This window comes from Martes martes (assembly GCF_963455335.1).
Source record: "Martes martes genome assembly, chromosome: 5".
Taxonomy (NCBI): Eukaryota; Metazoa; Chordata; class Mammalia; order Carnivora; family Mustelidae; genus Martes; species Martes martes.
The window spans coordinates 140114851-140133915 of record NC_137892.1 but is presented as its reverse complement, the minus strand read 5'-3'; the positions used below and the strand labels follow the sequence as shown (position 1 = coordinate 140133915).

The following is a 19065-nucleotide window of genomic DNA, read 5'->3' as shown; positions in this document are numbered from 1 at the left end:
GAAATCTTAATGACCCAGACGGTGACCTGTTGTCCATAATTACATTTCCCGTGCCAGAAAGAGCATTAAGGAGGTGCTGTCACTGGCCTCCAGTGCTGCTGCTTGAAGTGGCCACGTCTCCTGTAATCCCAATTTGCCTTGTCACTGTTACACAGGAGAGCGATGGCTCTCTTGGGGCTTCCGTGTTGAAAGGAAAAGAAAGGAAAAGCAAGGAAAAGAAAAGAAAAAAGAAAAGAAAGAACAACCAACAAAAGCAAAGCAACCAAACGCGGCCCCTGGGGCTGTGACGTCGGTGATAACAGTCGGCTGCAAGTTTCTGCCGAAAGAGGGCGTTGGTCTAAGACTGTTGGAAATTCGAGGACACAGTCAGTCTAATGAAAGACCATTTAAAAACATTTTCAATTTATTTTAATTTGCGGCGCTTAAGTATCACAATTCCCCAGTCTAATGCAGCACGTTCGCACTGCAGATGACCTCGGAGTGTTGTCACGTTCAGTGGGTCAAGTTCCATTTGGAGCTGCCCTGTAGCGCAGAGGGTATCCCGTGAGGCCCCTCTGACCACGGACTTCACGGCCGTTTCCATCCTTGTCTCCACTGCTGTTGTGGCTGTGACCGGTGGCGAGAGTAGGTCTCGGACACAAGATTTTCTCGGCAGTGCAGAACCGCGAGCACAGTGCCTCTCGCAACCCGGAGGAGAAGCGGTTGGAACGGAGGGTGCTCTTGCACCCAGGGGACCCTCGGGTGACGATTTAGGGAGGTCTCTTCGTTACCTGGTTTGGCAAACAAAACCTCGAGGACGCCTCGGAGATGCTCTTCAAACTACTCGCCACCTGCAGAAGCCGAACTCTTCACTCGCCTCCGGGAGCAACAAGTTTCGCTTTTCTGCTTGCCGCTTGCCGGCTGAGGGTCTTCGCGTGGGGTCACTGGACTCCTGGAAGCCGGGCGACTCCAGAGCGAACCGCGAGGCCCAGAGGGAGGACGCGGATGCGTGGCAGGAGAGAGCGGGGGAGGAGGGGTCCAAGTACCGCCTGGGCTAGCTGGGAGTTCGAGGTCCTCCATCGAGCCATCGTACTGGGACCTTGGTCCCTGCCTGACCTTGCGCCAGGGGACCGGGAAGGTCGGGTGCCCGCCCCGAGTTGGCGCGTCAGGAGGGAATTTGGCTGGAGTGAGAAAGAGGTGAGAGTGAGCGGGATTTACGGATTTTTGCAAGGAAACTACAAATTTCTAGGACCACCCCCTTCCTCTAATCCTGTTGTTTTTTGCACAGTGTGTGCCTGCCCTCATTTACTTTCAAACACGTTTCCCTTTTTAAAGCCTGGAGCTGGAGAAAGCGCTGCCGCGTGCGGGGCCAGGGTAAGGCGGGGGACCCCAGAGGGTGTGCGGTGTGGTGGGGGCTCCCGCCGGTGCGGACGAGGGCGACTGCGGCTTTAAGGACAAGGCAGGGGCTGGCTGGGAGTTGTTGGTGTTAGGGACCAGAGATGGTGGGAAGGTAGGGGTGTGGGGAGGAGCCCTGATGTAAGAATGTTAATGAGAGGCTCCCCAGCCCAGCCCCCACCACTCCCCACCCCCATCCACCCCACCCGCTGGAAATACAAGCCCAGCCTCGGAGCGCCTTGTGTGGTAACACGCTCCGCGGCTGCCACGCTATTTAAACGCGGGCTATGGATCCAGGAACCGGCGCGAATCAATGAGATCAAACGCGGGGGAGATGCACCGTCAATTACAAGCACTTGGACAAGTCTAACTTCTTTTTCTTTTACAAATACGCTTTCAAAAGCAATCTTAGCAACGCCCAAATAAGAAGCCACCTCTAAGCAAAATAGTATATATATAAAGGGAGGGCGAATATATATATATATATATATATATATATATATATATATATTTATAAGTATATATATATAAATATATTACAGGCGTACAGGTTTACACGCGGTGAACTTTTTCTTTTCTTTCTCTCTCTCTCTTTTAAACGAGTGACACTGCAAAGAAGGACTCTTCCTCTGTCTTCTGGTGAAGGGGGTATTTTATTTTCTTAGAGCGCCCAAGGGGGCGCAGGGACCTTGGAGAGAAGAGTGGGGAGGAAAGAGGAAGGGTGGGTGGGGGGCAGAGGGCGAGTCAGCAGCGAGAGCAGGCTCTTTCCTGCGGCACCATGCCGTCCCTGCTGGTGCTCACTTTCTCCGCGTGCGTCTTGCTTGTCTGGGCGTTGCTGGTCGGCAGCACCAGTGGCGGCGGCGGCGGGGGCGCCAGCCTCGGCGGAGGGCGCCGGGAGAGAGAGGTGCTGCAGCCGCAGAAGATCGAGGTGCTGGTGCTGTTGCCCCAGGACGACTCGTACCTGTTCTCCCTGGCCCGGGTGCGGCCGGCCATCGAATACGCGCTCCGCAGCGTGCAGGGCAACGGGACCGAGCGGCGGCTTCTGCCACCCGGCACTCGCTTCCAGGTGGCCTACGAAGACTCGGATTGCGGCAACCGCGCACTTTTCAGCCTGGTGGACCGCGTGGCGGAGGCACGCGGCGCCAAGCCCGATCTCATCCTGGGGCCAGTGTGCGAGTACGCAGCAGCGCCGGTGGCCCGACTTGCGTCGCACTGGGACCTGCCTATGTTGTCTGCAGGGGCACTGGCCGCGGGCTTCCAGCACAAGGACACCGAGTACTCGCACCTCACGCGCGTGGCACCCGCATACGCTAAGATGGGTGAGATGATGCTCGCCCTATTCCGCCACCACCAGTGGAGCCGCGCCGCACTGGTCTACAGCGATGACAAGCTGGAGCGGAACTGTTACTTCACCCTCGAAGGGGTCCACGAGGTCTTCCAGGAGGAGGGCTTGCACACGTCCGCCTACAATTTCGATGAGACCAAAGACTTGGACCTGGACGACATAGTGCGCTACATCCAGGCCAGTGAACGAGGTGAGCAGGAACGCGCCCCCCCCCTCCGGCTTCCGGCCCTAACCCCACCGCCCTCGGCGGGTCTCCCCACACACGCGTCCGCTCCTCTGCGAACCCTACTATACCCCCTGCACCGAGGACCCAGGAGGACGTGCATGCGGGGATTCGCCCGGGTGTGCGCTGTTTGGCTGCGACAACCTTTGACCATCGAGCCTTCGCCGTCGCGGAGGTCCGAGAGACGTGGTAGAGCCTGGGGGAGGGGCGTCTGAGCCTGCAGCTCCCGAGTGCCCAGGTCGGACAGGTGCTGTCAAATCGCTTTGGTTTTTCTTTCCTCTCTCTCCCTTCGCCAGAACCAGGCTGGTGATTGGCGGTGCACTCTCGGTGTCCTGCAGCAACCAGGGTCTGAAAGCGTCCCGAGGCCGGAGAGAACTTGTTACTCAGTCCTTTACCAGCATGCGCCCCCTCCCAGTGCGGAAGCAAATGCATTCTCTCCACAGCTGGCTAGCCGCTACTTGGCTGGCTTGGTTCTAAGGGTTTCCCTGGCTGCATCTTCCGCAAATCCTAGCTTTCTTTTAAAAGGTCATTGTTTCGCCCTTCTCATTTATTTCGTGGCCCTTGTAAACGAGCCTCAGTGGTTTCCACCAAAAATGCCTCTCTGTGTCTGGACCCAGGCGACACTCACTCCCCGGCCCCCCCCGCCAAACTGCGCGTTCGGCACCTAGGTCCCTAAAGCGCCCGGAGCGAGGCTTTGCGAGAGCGCGCGCTGGGGAATCGGTCGCTTTATAGCCTTTGCACGTGAGCCCCAAGTTTTCTCCCCGGGTCTGAGGGAGCTTGAATAACTACCAAACCGGACAAAGCTCAAGGCTGCGGATGGAGGCTCCAGCTACAGGGAGCAGGGAGCGGGAGGAGAAACGGTTGGTCGCGGATACCTAATGGAAGAAGACCCCAGTGCGGTCGGTTTTACTGCAGTGTAGGGTGCGTGAAGGTGGGCTGAGATCCCAGCATAGTGCGATTTCCTCTTTCCTGGTGTCAAGTTTGGGGTGAACAGTGCTCGGGGAACTCTCCTCGGCTCCCCGCTTCGGGCGCTCAGGCGCCTGGATTGTCAACGTGCAGTCAGTCGGGCAAAGCTCGCCACGACCCTACGCGGGGAGGTCACTGGCGAGAAGGGCTGAGCCAAACACAGGGCTAGTCTATGACTTGGCACGGGCAGGCGCCTGGGCGCTGTGACCGTGGGACACAGGGCAACCGGAAGCTGGAAGTCTCGGGAACAGGTGAGAGTGGGCAGAAGGTCGCTGGAGGATGGCTCGTGGCCGCCCCTTTGCCCAGTTTGGGCACTCCGACTGGGGAGTGAACGCACTCTTCAGGGAGAAGAGGCGGGAGGTGTTGACAGTGGGGTGCATGGCCAAGTTTTGAGCGTTTGAACTCCAGGCTGTCTTCACGGAATCCCTGCCAGACAAGCAGCGGGGTGCCGGTTTTGCTGATTATGAAAAAGGCACTTGTGTCCAACCGCTGCGGACTCCCCACGCCCGGGGGGAGAAACCCACATCTACTTCTTCCCCCTCTCCCAGTCCCCAGGTTATGGCAGAGCCCCGTAGACCTCAGGTTGCCCTGTGTCCCTGGAACCTGACACTTCAGCTCTGGGCTTTCAAGGGGCTGGCATTTCCAGGGCCTGGTTTTCAGGGCAGAAAGATCTGGGGGGGGAGGTGTCATCCTGCGGGCGCGAGGCGTGGTCTGCCAACGCTTCTATGCTGCCACAGCCCTGAAGGTCTGAATGCTGGCGGTGACCGACCCACGCACACAGGGCCTGAGATCATGGCCTAAGGGGAGCAGTCGGCCCCAATGAGGGCAGATAGAGCCACCAGTCCCCTCAGCCTCACAGTGGTGTGGCTGAGGCAAGGGGTAGGGGGACACCAGTGCCCAGGTAGGCCTGGAGGCTTCCGAGAGCTTGGATTACAGTCTGGTGCCAACGATTAATTTAATTCTGGAAGCCTCATACCTGTTCCCAGGTCTTTTTGCTGCTGCTGCTTCTCCTCCCTCCCTCCCTCCCTCTCTTTCTTTTTTGTTTGAATTTAGTGGTGAAAGTTTGCTGGGCTGAACTGTATGTTTTACAGGTGATGAGGCTACCATTCTTACTCTAAAGTCTATTTCCAACAGTGACTTGGCAGAAGGATAAATATTCATAGATATAAAACAAAACAGTTTCTCTCGTAAGTCTTCTCCCCCACTCCATTTCCCCACCCTCAGGTGAGAAAGTTGCTTGATCACAAAGCTCTCTCTGAGAATCTTTTACCCATCACCCTTCCTTTGCCATAGCTGGTTAAAGTGTTATAAAGGGCTTCAGTTCAGGGGTTTCCTGGCGTTTGACTCACAGAGCACCTGCCCTGGCAAAAGAGGCTGGGCTGCTCCTAAGCCTCTTACCCCAGGCTCCTCAGCTGAAGTGTCGGGAGTTGGGGCAGCCCCTGTTGGGGATGCTGGGAGAGTCAAGTGAGCTAACACCCGGAATGTGCTGGAACAGGGCCAGGCACATACCGAATGCTCAGTCAACATGAGGTTTGAGACTGGTTATTCTTATTTAATATACATGACGATAATCGCCCTTATGGAGGTGGGGCTGTGCCCTGGGGAGAGAACCTTGGCAGGAGGAGCAGATACTGTGGCTGCTGCGTGGCCTGGGGCAAGACATTTACCTTCTCTGAGGCAGAATTTCCTCCTCCTGGAACGGTGAGGTCAGATGAGAAGCAGGCCTCTTCACGCTGATCTGGCGTTTGCGTTTGTGCTCACGCAAATATTAAAAACTTAACTGACCACCGTCTTGTCCTCGAAAATTCCATATGAAACATCATAGAACCAGGGAGTGTCTGTCTCCCTTGACCCATCTTTTGGGGATAACATTTTTAGCACTTTTTCTGAACTTATTTTCATCTTTAAAATCATATCACAAATGTTTGAATTTCTTAACGGGTAACAACTGATAATGTCACCACCTCAAATAATAATATGACTAAAATTTCACTTGGCTATGTGCTGTACTGTAGAATGAAGAACTGAGGGCCATTGATCATTCCTTTCTGGGACTTACCACTGAAGTCAATAATTTAAAAAAAAATTTCCCCATCCTTTGCCCTTAGCCAACATAGAGCATCACCAAAATACACACATCTGAGTCTACATCAGTAAAAAAACAATGATCTTTACTTGAAATTAATCCTACAGTCCATGAAACAGCCCTCAGTATTCTATAGTCAACAATAAATTTATTTTTAAAAAGATAAGTTTAAGTATGACAACTCTTTCAAGCAATAGAAGCTAGCAGTTGTTTTGTCTCTGCATCTTAGGAAATGCAGAACTAGAAGTGGTACACACACACATTTTTGTATGGAGAACAGTAATTTTATCCTTTTAGTTATTAATATGTCATGGATGTGGGCTTGTTAACAACTATAGAGACAACAGTATTTAATCAGGACAAGAGTCACTTATTTTTAGATTTAGCCTGGGGTAAATGACCAAATGGTTGATCAGCAGAATTTTTAAGCAAAGAATGCATGATAAGTACAAAATAACTAGCACACAGCAGAGGGAAAAGAAGCATTGTAAGCTGCAGTGTGGATAATCTGAAAGTCTTTGGAGTGGATGAGCCTTTGTGAACAATAAAAATAAAAGTGCAATCTCTATTTTGCAAATGAAACACATTTCTGTATAGTGTAGAAATGGTCAGAAAGAAGTCTTTCTAATTTTCTTTCTGAAGACACTAATTTTATGGGAGTTAGTTATACAGTTACATAGATTAGGAAGTCAGAAGATTACATGAGTCTTATTAGGAAAAAACATTTGCTGCCTTGTACTTCCCATGTCTCACTTCCCAGAGGAAAGTATTTTCAACTCTTGCAACGATTTCTGTAGGTATTTGACTTCTAAATAACATGTGACTTTGATTATTTTAGTTTGAGGGTTTCTTTCCTGCCATCCCAGTGGCAGATGATAATTTAGTTCTCTTCTCCTGCATATTAACCACATGCTCAAGCTCTCTTTGCAGACATCCTTTCGGAATGGTTGTGTAAAAACTTTTGGTTAGCTCAACTTTCAGTGTCTATATCCTTATTGCCTTCTAAATGTTATTTTTAGTTGGACCGTATCAGTTATTATAATGACATTTCCTGAATTGCTCTAGTTTTCCTTGGTTAAAAAAAAAGTTGTTTTTTTCTTGTTTGCTTTGTTTCTATGGACTTACAACTAAATCATCCATCAACTCTCTATTGTAAGTCCCTGAGATGCTACAGTTTGGTTATTTTCTAAGCAGGCTGCACAGTTGTCACTCTGGATTCTTTAACACACCCCTGCAACTCCCATTACCTCTCTCTCACACTAGATCCCTAGGTGTTCCTCTTTCTTAGTTTGTGTTCTTGTTTTGGTGGAGTTCTTCCTTTAGGAGCTTTCTCAGAAAGGATGGATGAGAGCTAAAGGTTGATACCTTTCATGACCGAAAATGTCTTCATTCTACCCTTATGCATTATTATGGAATTCTAGGTTGGAAATAATTTTCCTTCAAGATTTGAAGGATTGTCTTATAAATTTCGACATTGCTACTAGGAAGCTTCAATTGATTTGGGTTCTTGACCTTATTGTTTGTTATCTATTGTTTTTTTCCTGAAAACTTTTGGAATTTTCTCTTTGCTCTCAATGTTTTAACATTGTGTTATGATGTACTTTCATGCCAGTTGCTTGCCTTATGCACATCAGGGTATTGTGCACCTTTTCAGTTCAGAAACTCATGTCTTCTGGTTCTGAAAAAGTTCATTTAATTATTCCTTTCAACCCCTTCATTTTCTCTGTTTGTCTTTCTAGAATGTATAGTATTTGGATGTTGGACTTCCTGGATTGAAACTACCTTTCTTACCTCTTTTCTCCTATTTATGACCTGTCTTTTAAAAAGAAATTACTCTTATTTAGATATTTCTTTGACTGCCACCTAAATTTCTATTAAGTTTTTCTAATTTCTGCTATCATATTTTCAATTTGCAGCACATGGCATATATTGCTTTGGTTCCATAAAGTAACATCTCTTTTCTTTTTTAAGCTTAGAATTAAATGGAAAATGGATGCAAGAGTCTGAGGGAGAATACAAAAATATATATTTTTTAAAATTTTTATTTATTTGAGAGAGGGTGGATGAGCAAGCATGAATGGGGGGGCAGAGGGAGAGGGAGAAGCAGACTCCCCACAGAGCAGGAAGCCCAATGTGGGGCTTGACCGCAGGACCCCAAGATCACATCCTGAGTGGGAGGCAGATGTTTAACCAATTGAGCCACCCAGGTGCCCCCAAAACATGTTTTTATTATTGATAAGACCTTTCAGAAAACATGGATTTAGATTTGTTGCCAAAAGGACCCTCTTACTGTTACTTCTCCCTTAATATGTGCCCTCTGCAAGCAGACATACACCCAAAAGAGGAAGGAAGAATGGATCCAGCATGCCATTTTTGTTTTCAGACTCACTCACCAATCCCCTTTTCCTCTGGTGCAGGGAGAGGGATAAATGAAGGCACATTGAGGGATAAGGAGTCTCACCCTCTTAGAGGTTACTCCAGATGGAGATATGATACTGGGGAAAAGATATCATCCCTAACTCAGGTATGCCATGTGGACTGTTTCTGGTTCTTTGATGTGGCTTCTGTAGCCACCCCTTAGCTCTTCTCTTGTTCATTCTTAGAGTGATTGCAAAGTCACTTCCAGAAGGCACTGGGAGTCAGATAGTGGAGGATGCCAGGGGACATCACAAGTCTTTGGCAAAGAGAGAAAGAGACCAGAATGATGAACAGTCCATCCAGAAACCTAGAATCACACCATCATCCCTCCTTTTACAAGTTTAACAATTTGACCAAAAAATGAGTATTTGTATATTTAATTAAATACAGCACAAATTGTCTTAATTGACCATCATTTAGACAGCCTGCAGGATTAGCTATAGCTCTCTTTTGCTCCCCATGCTTTATTGACTGTTGGTGAACACTAGTCATTGTATACTTCTCCTGATTATGGCCACACGCTTCTCACGCTTGTCCATATACTCTCCAGGAATTGTCGCCAAATCCATTTATACCAGTTGTACTTATTATAATAAGTGTGTAATTTAATTAGTTATTATATAAACTGATGAAACATGAGTAGGAGGAGAAGGCTATTTCAGTGAAAACTATTTTAAACCTTCTAACAGATTGTATAAAGGCAAGTTGCTAAAAATAGTTGCCGTTGAATTAGGCATGAATGAAACAGCCATAAGAGATTAGGGAACACCCTACAAATCTAGAAGGATTCTGCATTTTCTCTGCTTCGCCAGTGTCTGTAAGTGCTTGTTCCAACTTCAGCTGGGTCATAATGTGCATTATGGGCTTCTTTTATGCAAGAAAAACAATATCTTGCCCATGAACTTGAAAACCAGTTCTCACAAAGAAGGGTTTAACAGCATGGTCAACACAAAATGGATGAGACCTAAAGTAATTGAAGTCTGCTCAGTTGGACACGCTGGTGCTCTGCGTCACTCTTGGTCCGTCCCAGCAGGTACTGACATTTAAAGAAAGAGTGTGTCTGTCAGAGGGTTTGGTCTTCGTGGTGACGGGAATAGGGAGAAGGAGATGGGCCAGAGCTGTAAAATTAGACAGAGAAGTGATGGGTGTGGGGGGAGGGGGCAGTGTCAGGCAGAGCCCATACAGGACTTGGAGAAGCTTCTGCTCCAGCCTGAGGACACAGCTGGTTAGGTCCTGGGCAAGCACTAGCACTTCTGTGGATGCTTAGGGTTACGAAGTCCTGATGTCTTTGGACACCAGAATTTTTTGACTGACCTCCCTGATTTGGATTCCATCCTCACTGACATCCACTGCTTACAATTTGGCTTCTTGTCTGGCATGCCCAGGGAAATATTGATGCAAATGTGTTTGAGTTTGTGACCATTGGGGTCCTTATTGAAATGCAGTAATCTGCATTTGAGAGTATCTAAAAACATCTGATTTAGATTATTGGGATTCTGCCCCTACGCAATGACTCTACTCTTTACGTGCTGACAGAATCAGGTTCTATATCTGGGGGTTTGGGGCCAGACTCCGGACTCTGATCAAATGATCACAGAATGATGGGGGCTGCTGGTGGACAGTCAGCTAGAGCCTCCGGGGTCCTTCTGTAGAGGCCCACTCTTGGAATCTGCACTCTCCAAGCTTGTCCAGCTTCAGCCTTTTCCTTATTGGCCGTTCTGTGGGACAGCACGGCTCTTTTAATCATTTTAAGGAACTGGAATTAAATCAGAGCTGAAACAAGGGTCTAGGTCATAATGAGTGATGAAGAGTTTCTTTCAAAGCTTCCTTGCTGAGGCATCTTGGAATTGGACTACTCACCCAAATATGTAACAGTATTTCTAGGCACAAACAACACCTACTCCCATAGTTACAGACCTTTTGGAATTTTGTATTGTTAAATCTTGTTCTCCGGAGTGTTAGCCTGCACAGCGAGCCCTTCTGTAGTAAGAAATGTCAGAGTCGTGATCTAACACTCTGAATTAACGTGTGTAATAAACGAATTATCAACAGGCACCTGACCTTCTGTGCAGGTTGCCAAGGCAGCCTTGGCCCTGCCTGGAGCTTATTTTACATTTTCAGCACCCATGCTTTTACGAAGAACAGACATATCACAGGGGGCTGGTGTGCGTGGTGATGACATGGGGACAGCCCCCAGAACCCTCTGGGTCTCCTTTCTCTGTGTGTGCAGTGAAACACAGCGGTCTGCATCATGGGGACCAGGGGCCACCGACAGTGATCAAATTAATTGGATAACGACCAGGCACCCACTTCACCCCAGCCTGGTGTAGCTCTTATCCGGCGGGCCACAAGGTTCTGGAGCTGCTTAAAGCTTCTCAGACCTGACAGTGTGGGTATAAACGGAGAGAATATGAGGATGGACCCAGAGTCTTGTTAACTATTTCCTATATACGTTGAGATAGCTTGAGAAAAACATTTCAGCGTTCAGACTGCAGAAAACTTACACCACTCGCTGCCTCCTCTGATTTGCCAAACAACTGTTCTCCCTAAAGCCATTCAGCTTGCTTTCTTAGGAAAATGTATTTTCCATGCTATGCAGGACAAAAAGCAGTTGATATTCTTCACTGGCTTATATTGGGCAAATCTGGTATCTTTGAAGTATTTTTAAAAAACTTGATTTTGAAATAATTTCATACTTTTGGAAAAGATGTAAGAAATTGTAAGAAACCTCTGTACAGCCTTTGCCTCTACTGTTACCAGTTGTAACATTTTGCTCTATATGCTTTCCCTCCAAATCTCTCCCCCTCTCCTTCCCTTCCTACCGCCTTCAAACACACACACACACACACACACACACACACACACACACACACTTATCTTTTTAGGAACCCCTTGAGAAGTAAGTAGGGCCATGATGCTCCCTTACCCCTAAATACTTAAGTGCGTGTTCCCCAAGAACAAGGACATTCACTTACAAAACCACAGTATAAGTATGAAAAGCAAAAACTTTAACACAGTTGCAATACTGCTATCTAATTTACAGACTTACTCAAATCTTTCCAGTTGTCTCGATAATGCCCCTTCTAGCAAAACTTTTAATATTATTACTTTTTAAGATGCGGGATCACACATTTAGTTTTCTGTTCCTTGAAACTTTTTAGGTTAGAACATTTCCAAAGCTGGGTTTTTGGCTGCTCTCCCAATTGGATTCACGTTGCCCATTTTGGCCTTTTTGGTCTTGGGTGTAGGTTCGTGCATGTGCCCCATGGTTGACGATGGTGGCTTCCATCACCCGGTGATGCTGGCGTCCACTCACTTTTTTCACTGTCATGTTACTCTTCTTTCCCTTTGTGATTTGTAAGTCATGAATGAGGAGGTGCTCTAGGGCTTTATTAGTACCCTGTTCCTTGTCAGATGTGCCCCTCCCCTGGTTTCTGCATCCTGGCTGTCCTGTGGGAAAGGGTGTTTCACACGTGTTGTTTGTTCCTCCTTCCCCAGTGGTGATCATGTGTGCAAGCAGCGACACTATCCGGGGCATCATGCTGGCAGCGCACAAGCACGGAATGACCAGTGGAGACTACGCCTTCTTCAACATCGAGCTCTTCAACAGCTCTTCCTACGGTAACTGTGCTTCCAGGTCCCCCCCTCCAAGCTGTCAAAAGAGGTCCTAAGAAAGCCAATAATTTGAATTACCTCAATAGACTTGGTTCCATAAAGAGGAACTTAGAAATTTGTGATACTGAACACTCCCAGGACTTCTAAGTTCTCAAGCTTTTCTTCTCTGAGAACTCAGAGCAAGAAAATACCTCCTACTTGGGGTGCCCTCGGACTGTCTAGGAGTGAGCATAGCTCCCTGCAGAGCTCCAGATGGTCATAAATCCAGGCCCTAAAGACCCCCCAGACGTGTTTCCAGCTGCAGGTTGCCACCATACGGACGGTTGGAATATTTGAGTGAGATTTGGACATGCTGTTTAATAGAAATAGACGAGAATATATTGATGTAATAGGACATAGAAAAGTGTGTCACACATTGCAAGTGCATTATTTCATAAAACTTACCTTGGTAATATAATTGTATGTGTGTATACATCTAAGCAGGTTACACATAGGTTTGTAATGGGCTGCAGTGTGAAAATAAAATAACCATTACTGTAAACTGAGGTAAAAGCATTTTGAAAGCTGCTGCTTCCAGCCCGTCTTCCTTCCAGATTACTGCCCATTAAGCTTCCCCTATATAGAAGTTTGAGATCCACCAACAAATATGATTGAAAGCATATAATTCTTTAAAGTGGATCTGGGGGAACTCCCAGTGTTCCCATTATGGAGGGTGTTTAAGGAGGCCATGAAGATCACAGGTACAAAACATTTCCTCCATATGTGATTGAGGCTTTCTCTGAAGAAGACAGCATAGGACAGTGGAACATTTTCTCAAACACTGCACATTGGCTGCTCAAAGCTGAGCAATTATAGGGAATCCTAAGTGTTACTTTCACAAATGGCTTGTTTATGCTGAGCTCTAACTTCCCCGTTCTTGCTTCTGAGAGACAGGCTCTGAACCTTAAAGCATACACCTCACTTTCCTGCTCTGATATCCTGGCTTAGTCAATCAGCTCAAACAATAGAGCATTGTGCATAAACAGATAATAAAACACAATTCTCACAGGGCTAAAGAGAAGTTGATGAAACAAAAGTAGCTCCCGCTTCGCTTCCTGTCGTGGATAAGATTGGAGATTTGAGGCTTAGAGGGTAAACACCCATTTTTCCTCCCTGCTGCCATGGTTGTCTCTCCCATTCTCTTTGCATAAGCAAAGTGGTGGTTTTACTTTTTGACCCCAGATCAGAATGTAATTATAATACTGGTTATAGTATTGAGTTCACTGAGATAGTGGTAGGGACTGGTGAAAATGAAAAACACTTATTCTGAGTTTTGCAAGTTGGTAATGCAAACATAGTGTTTATTTGGAGAAAATGCATGTGAATGCACATTATAAATGGGCCAATGCAGTGCAAATATTAGGTACTAGAATTCCTTGCATTCACGGGTAAAGCTTGTATTACTTTTCTTTGCTAATTATAATTCATGAGTATTATAGAAAATTTGAGAAACAGAAAATCACAAGGAAGAATGTAAGTTACCATAATTCTACCACCTAGCTAAAAAGTATATTGATAAAATTTAGAAATATGTGCATCTTGCTTATTTTATTAAAAAAATTACAAAAACATTTTTCAATAAAGTGATAATATTTTAAGGGTGGCTACATAGGATTTTATAATGCTGATATGCCGTCTTTACCTAAGCAGTCTGTTGTTTTTCAATATTTATGTTGCTCGCAACTTTTTACTATGACGAACAATGCTATATTGAGTAACATTTATACCTATGTATTACCTGTGAGATAAATTTCTTAAAGTAGAATTTCTGGGTCAAAAGTTTTAAGTTCCGATAGATCTTGCCAAGTTGACCTCTAAAGAGCTTTACCACTTGATGCTTTTGCAACAAACTATGAGATTGTCTGTTTTCCCACATCCTTATGTCATCTAACATTTCAATTATTTTATTCATTTGAATTTCCATTTACATCCATAAGCAATGTTGTGCAGTTTCTTCATTTATGTTCTGTACCATTCTTCTTGAGTTCATTCTTAGATATTATGTTTTCTGGTTGTTATTATGATCATGTTCTTTTCCCATTACATTTTGTAACTGTACTTGATATATAGAAAATCTATGAGATTCTGTTTATTTATTTTGCAAGAATTCCACCTATTAAATCCTCTGTCTCAATAGCTTTTTATATTATTTTTGTACAGCAACAAGAGTTTTTCCTCATTTTGACAGTTGAACATCTTATTTTTCTTTTTTTATTGCATTGGCAAGAACCTCCAGAGTTTTATATAACAATGGTGATCCTTTAATTTCTGACTTCTTGAACTGAAGTAGATGTTAAAGTCTCCTTTTGTTTCTAGTTCATTAAGTATGGTTTTAAAAATTGGAAATGAGTGGGGAATGTTATCAAGTACATTTGACTTATTCTTTTTGTAAATTTCCCAAGATTGAGCCATTGTAGTATTCTTGGAATTAAGTATACTTTGTCATAAGGACTTTTATAGGTGTATTGCTGATTTTAACTTTTTAGTATGTTAGTTAGGATTTTTGAGTCTGTATTCAGGAGTGAGATTGGACAGTAGTTTTCTTGCCTTGAGGTCGTATTGCCAGATTTTAATATCAGGTTTATATTAGCTTTATAAAATTAATTGGGACACTTTCCATTGTTTTTGTGCTCTAGAACAGTTTATATACCATAAGAATATTCCTTGAAAGATGGAAACAATTCAACTCTGTATCTGGACCTAACTTCCTTTTAGAGGTAATTTTTGAAAAACTTAACAAAATTTATTTTGAAATAATTTTAGACTTACAGAAAACTTGCAAAAATAATATAGAGAGTTCATGTACACCTTTTACCCAGATTCCTCTAATGTTAACAATTTAAATAACCATACCTCAATTATCAGAATAAGAATATTAACACTGGTATAATACTACTAATTAAACTATAAGACTTATTTGAAATTTACTACCTTTCCTCCTAATGATCTTTTGCTGTTCCAGGATCCAATCCATTTAGCTGTCGTATATTCTTAATCTTCACCAATCTGTGTTCTTCCCTCAATCTTTCTTTGTCACTTATGACTTGACTGTTCTGATGAGTCTGTTATTTCGTAGAATGTCTCCCAGTTTGGATTTATCTGTTGTTTTCCCATGGTTAGAAGGAGTTTATACTTATTTGGCAAGAATACCACAAAAGTTATACCGTGTCCTTCTCATTGCATGATATCACTGGGTAAGAAGTCATCACCATATGACTTAATCTTGGTGATTTGGGGACAACTTTTTAAAACATATTGTTCCATGAGTTCAGTTTTTTTGCTTCTTGAAAATTAAATTGCATAAAGTGATACAGTGTACTCTATACAGTTTGCAAAGTATCCTTGGTGTTTCTGATTAGACCTTTCTTTTTTACCTTTTATAGCGTGGGTGCTCAGGCTTTGCGCTCTGGTATCAGTCTGCAGGAGAGGCTGAGCTCTTGGCAAATTGTAACGCTGCCCTCCTCCATGGGTCTTAGTTTCTTTTAAAGATAATAATAGTACTTACCTCATGGCATCAAGCTGAGTAATAAATGAGGTAATGTGTGTGAGATACCTACTTCTTGAAACATAATGAGTGTTTAATAAATGTTAGCTATATTATTAATCTTAGTTTACTTTAATGTTTATATATAGTTCTTAAAAATGGTAAGTTTATACATTTTTCTTGGTGTAGTTTTTTTCTGTTTTTCCTTTTTTTTTTAAAAGACTTTATTTATTTATTTGACAGACAGAGATCACAAGCAGGCAGAGAGGCAGGCAGAGAGAGAGAGGGGGAAGCAGGCTCCCTGCTGAGCAGAGAGCCCGATGTGGGGCTCGATCCCGGGACCCTGGGATCCTGACCTGAGCCGAAGGCAGAGGCTTTAACCCATTGAGCCACCCAGGTGCCCCCTTTTTTTTCTTTTTAAGATTTATTTATTTATTTGAGAGACCAAGAGATCATGAGCGGGGAGGAAGGGCAGAGGGAGAGGCAGAAGCGGGCACCCTGATCAGCAGGGAGCCCAACATGGGGCTTGATCTCAGGACCCAGAGATCATGACCTGAACCAAAGGCAGACGCTTAACCCACTGAGCCACCCAAGCGCCCCTCTATTGTTTTATAGAAAAGTTTAGGCCATACATTCTGTTAACAAATTAACCGTCTTTCATCTAATACAGCCCAAGAATGAATGTAGGTGTATTAGGAATTACATCTGCATGCAAATAACCAAGGCTGCCAACTACAGTGATTTAAACAAATATAGAGGTTTGTCCTCTCACCTGTAGGAAGTCCACAGATGGGCCCTCCAGGGCAGAGAAGGTGGTTCCAACATGTCATCAGGGACCCAAGCTGCTTCTGTTTCTTGGCTCCCTTAATCTCAGTGAAGAGCATCCATCCTCAAGATCACAAGATGGTGGCGAGGACTCCAGGGAGGCTGTATTCAATCCAGGCAAGATGAATGGGGAAAGATGAAAGGCAAACAGAGGCCACCTCAGTTGACTCAACCCTGTTTAAAGGTCTTTCTGGAAGCCCCTCTGATTAACTTCTACTATATATCATTTGCAGCCCCTAGCTGTGAGGGATTTCAGAAAATGTGTGCTTTCAGGTACACTCTCTGTTACCCCAAATCAAGTTAGGAACCTGTCTAAGGAAGAAGGAAGAATGGATGTAGGGGGGCAAAGGTCCATGCTTGCCACAGACCCTGAAGCCCCTTTCCTCCTGAGTAGAAGCAATAAACAGAATCTTATGGCAGGAGAGAGACCTAGACCAAGGTTCTAGTGTCTATCATTAGTAAAGGGTCTTCTCTGAGATTTTTTAAAAAGATTTATTTATTTGAGAGAGAAAGAGAGAGGAAGCACCCACATGCATAAGTGTGTGTGAGCTGGGGGAGGGGCAGAGGGGGAGAATCTTCAAGCTGACCCCGCCGAGCATGGAGTCCCACATGAGGCTCGATTCTGAGGCCCATGAGATCATGACTTAAGCCGAAACCAAGAGTCAGAAGCTTAACTGACTGAGCCACCCAGGCACTCCATTGTGCCCTAAGAATCAGATATATGTTCATGGAAAGTTCTTCAATATCATTATCTCCCTATGCTTCCTCACACCAAACACTATAGCAGTTCTAGAAAGACTCTATTTTAATTAGTACTTACTTGTTATTGGATTAAAAAAAACATATAGTGTGTCTGTATTTACTGATTACTGGATTGTTTGGTCTTGATGAGTACTCAAATTCCCAGATCTGCCTAAATTATAGTTATAGGAATTCAGAATATATGATGGGGGAATTCAAGTGGTGGAAAACAAGACTGAAAGGAGAGGTTTAAAAAAATCTAGAGAGAAGTGGCGTCTGGGTGGCTCAGTTGGCTAAGCATCTCATGCTTGATTTCAGCTCAGATCTTGATTTCAGGTTTCTGGGATCGAGTCTCATGTAGGGCTCTTTGCCCAGCATGGAGTCTGCTTAAGAGCCTCTCTCTCTCCCTCTCTCTCTCTGCTCCTCCTCCTACACACTCACATTCTCCCTCTCTCAAATAAATAAATAAATCTTTAAAAAAACATCTAGAAAGAAGATGATGTATACATTGCCCTGTAGAGTTTTTAACAGCACCCGTTGGCATGCTTACTTATTAGCATTAACTTCTTCGGATGAAAGTTAGGTGGCGAGTTATTTGGGTGAACCTGTCCAGGACTGGTAGGGTTACTGTAGAGCTTTCTTGAGTTCCTGATAACTCAGAGGACACTAATTAAGGTGAAGATGGAAATATAGTAGAGCTGGTGATGCACATAAATTATTTCACTTGCTGAAAGTGAAAAAAAATAGAAAAAAATTTAGGAGAGATTAGATTTAGTACATTTTACTACAAAAGTAATATATGCACATTCAAGTTAGTTTGGGACTATGTGAAAAAAAAAAAAAAGGATTCTCATGCGATCTTTCAACTGTAACGGTGGTTAAACCACATGTAGACACTTCTTCTGAGCTTTCTTTCTGCATTACTTTTGTTCTTAACACTTTCGTCATCCCGTTGCACGTTTAGTTTTAAAGCTTGGAGCACCCCGAACTCACATGAAATGAATATAGAGCAGGCCCAGCATGGCACCAATGTTTGGAATCGGGCTTGCATTTGAGTCCTTCTTCTGTTTATTGGTTAAGTGACTTGGGGCTCATCAGTCTCCTGGAGCCTCTGTTTCCTCATCTGCAAGGTGGCAGTTACATTTACATCCTTCTCATGGAGTTTTTATGAGGACTGAAGAATGAAATGCTACTGGCACTGCCATTCACAATGGCGTCGCCCCGTAAGAGGTACTATGATTACTGATGGGAGCAAGTGGACCAGCCCAGCTCATGGCAAGCATGTAACACCGGGACATTTGGAGAGGGTCGGGAGAGGTGAGGGAAGAGCCAGAGTTCTACACAGCCGTCCCAGGGAGCTCCAGGCATTCATTTCTTGGTCATATTCTGTGATGCCTCAGCTAGTTATCCCAGGGTGGGTACCCCCTGCCAGTGCAGCTCCCTGGCTATGGGATTGCTGAGTACAAGGCTTGGTGGTGAGCAGGTTATTTCCTCTTTCACAAATATTCTGTGCCCCTAAATACAAGCTTGCGACTCCGTGATGTTTAAAACAAAACAAAGAAAATTCACTTTCCTCTTTCCTGAAATAGGCACAAAGAGTCACCTCCTCTCCCCTACTCTTCACTAGCAGACTTCTTTTTCCTCTTACCCCCTTGCTCAGCCCCCTTGAGAGAGGATGACGTTAATGCTCGCCCCTCTGAGAGTGTTACCGTCAAGGTCACCGATGGGATCCTTATCACTAAAGCCCTTAATGTTACATCAGACGGAGCCTCTGTGCCTCTAAGCAGTGCTGTCTGATGTCTTTCTGTGATGCTGTCTGTGTTCTCTTCTCTGTTGCCCAGTATGGCAGCTACCCGCCACACATAACTACCAGGCACCTGAAAGGTGTCACGTGTGACCGACGATCCAAATTGTAAATTTTATTTAACTTTAATTAGTGTAAGTTTGAA

General features: G+C 45.0%; 1 protein-coding gene across 4 annotated transcripts in view; it reads left to right on the top strand.

Moving 5' to 3' along the window:
* Window positions 1-387: 387 nt before the first annotated feature.
* The window catches only part of NPR3 (natriuretic peptide receptor 3), a gene marked incomplete at its 5' end in the record, with an annotated part of 67863 nt that continues 49185 nt past the window's right edge, over window positions 388-19065 (top strand). For 2 of the 4 annotated variants that reach the window (XM_080804427.1, XM_080804428.1), the window contains 2 exons: window positions 388-1176; window positions 11911-12033. In XM_080804427.1, coding sequence (XP_080660553.1) covers window positions 11919-12033 — 115 coding nt within the window. Of the gene's footprint in view, window positions 1177-2152; window positions 2910-11910; window positions 12034-19065 lie in introns of those variants that run through there. The other 2 variants (XM_080804425.1, XM_080804426.1) reach the window with 1 other exon arrangement.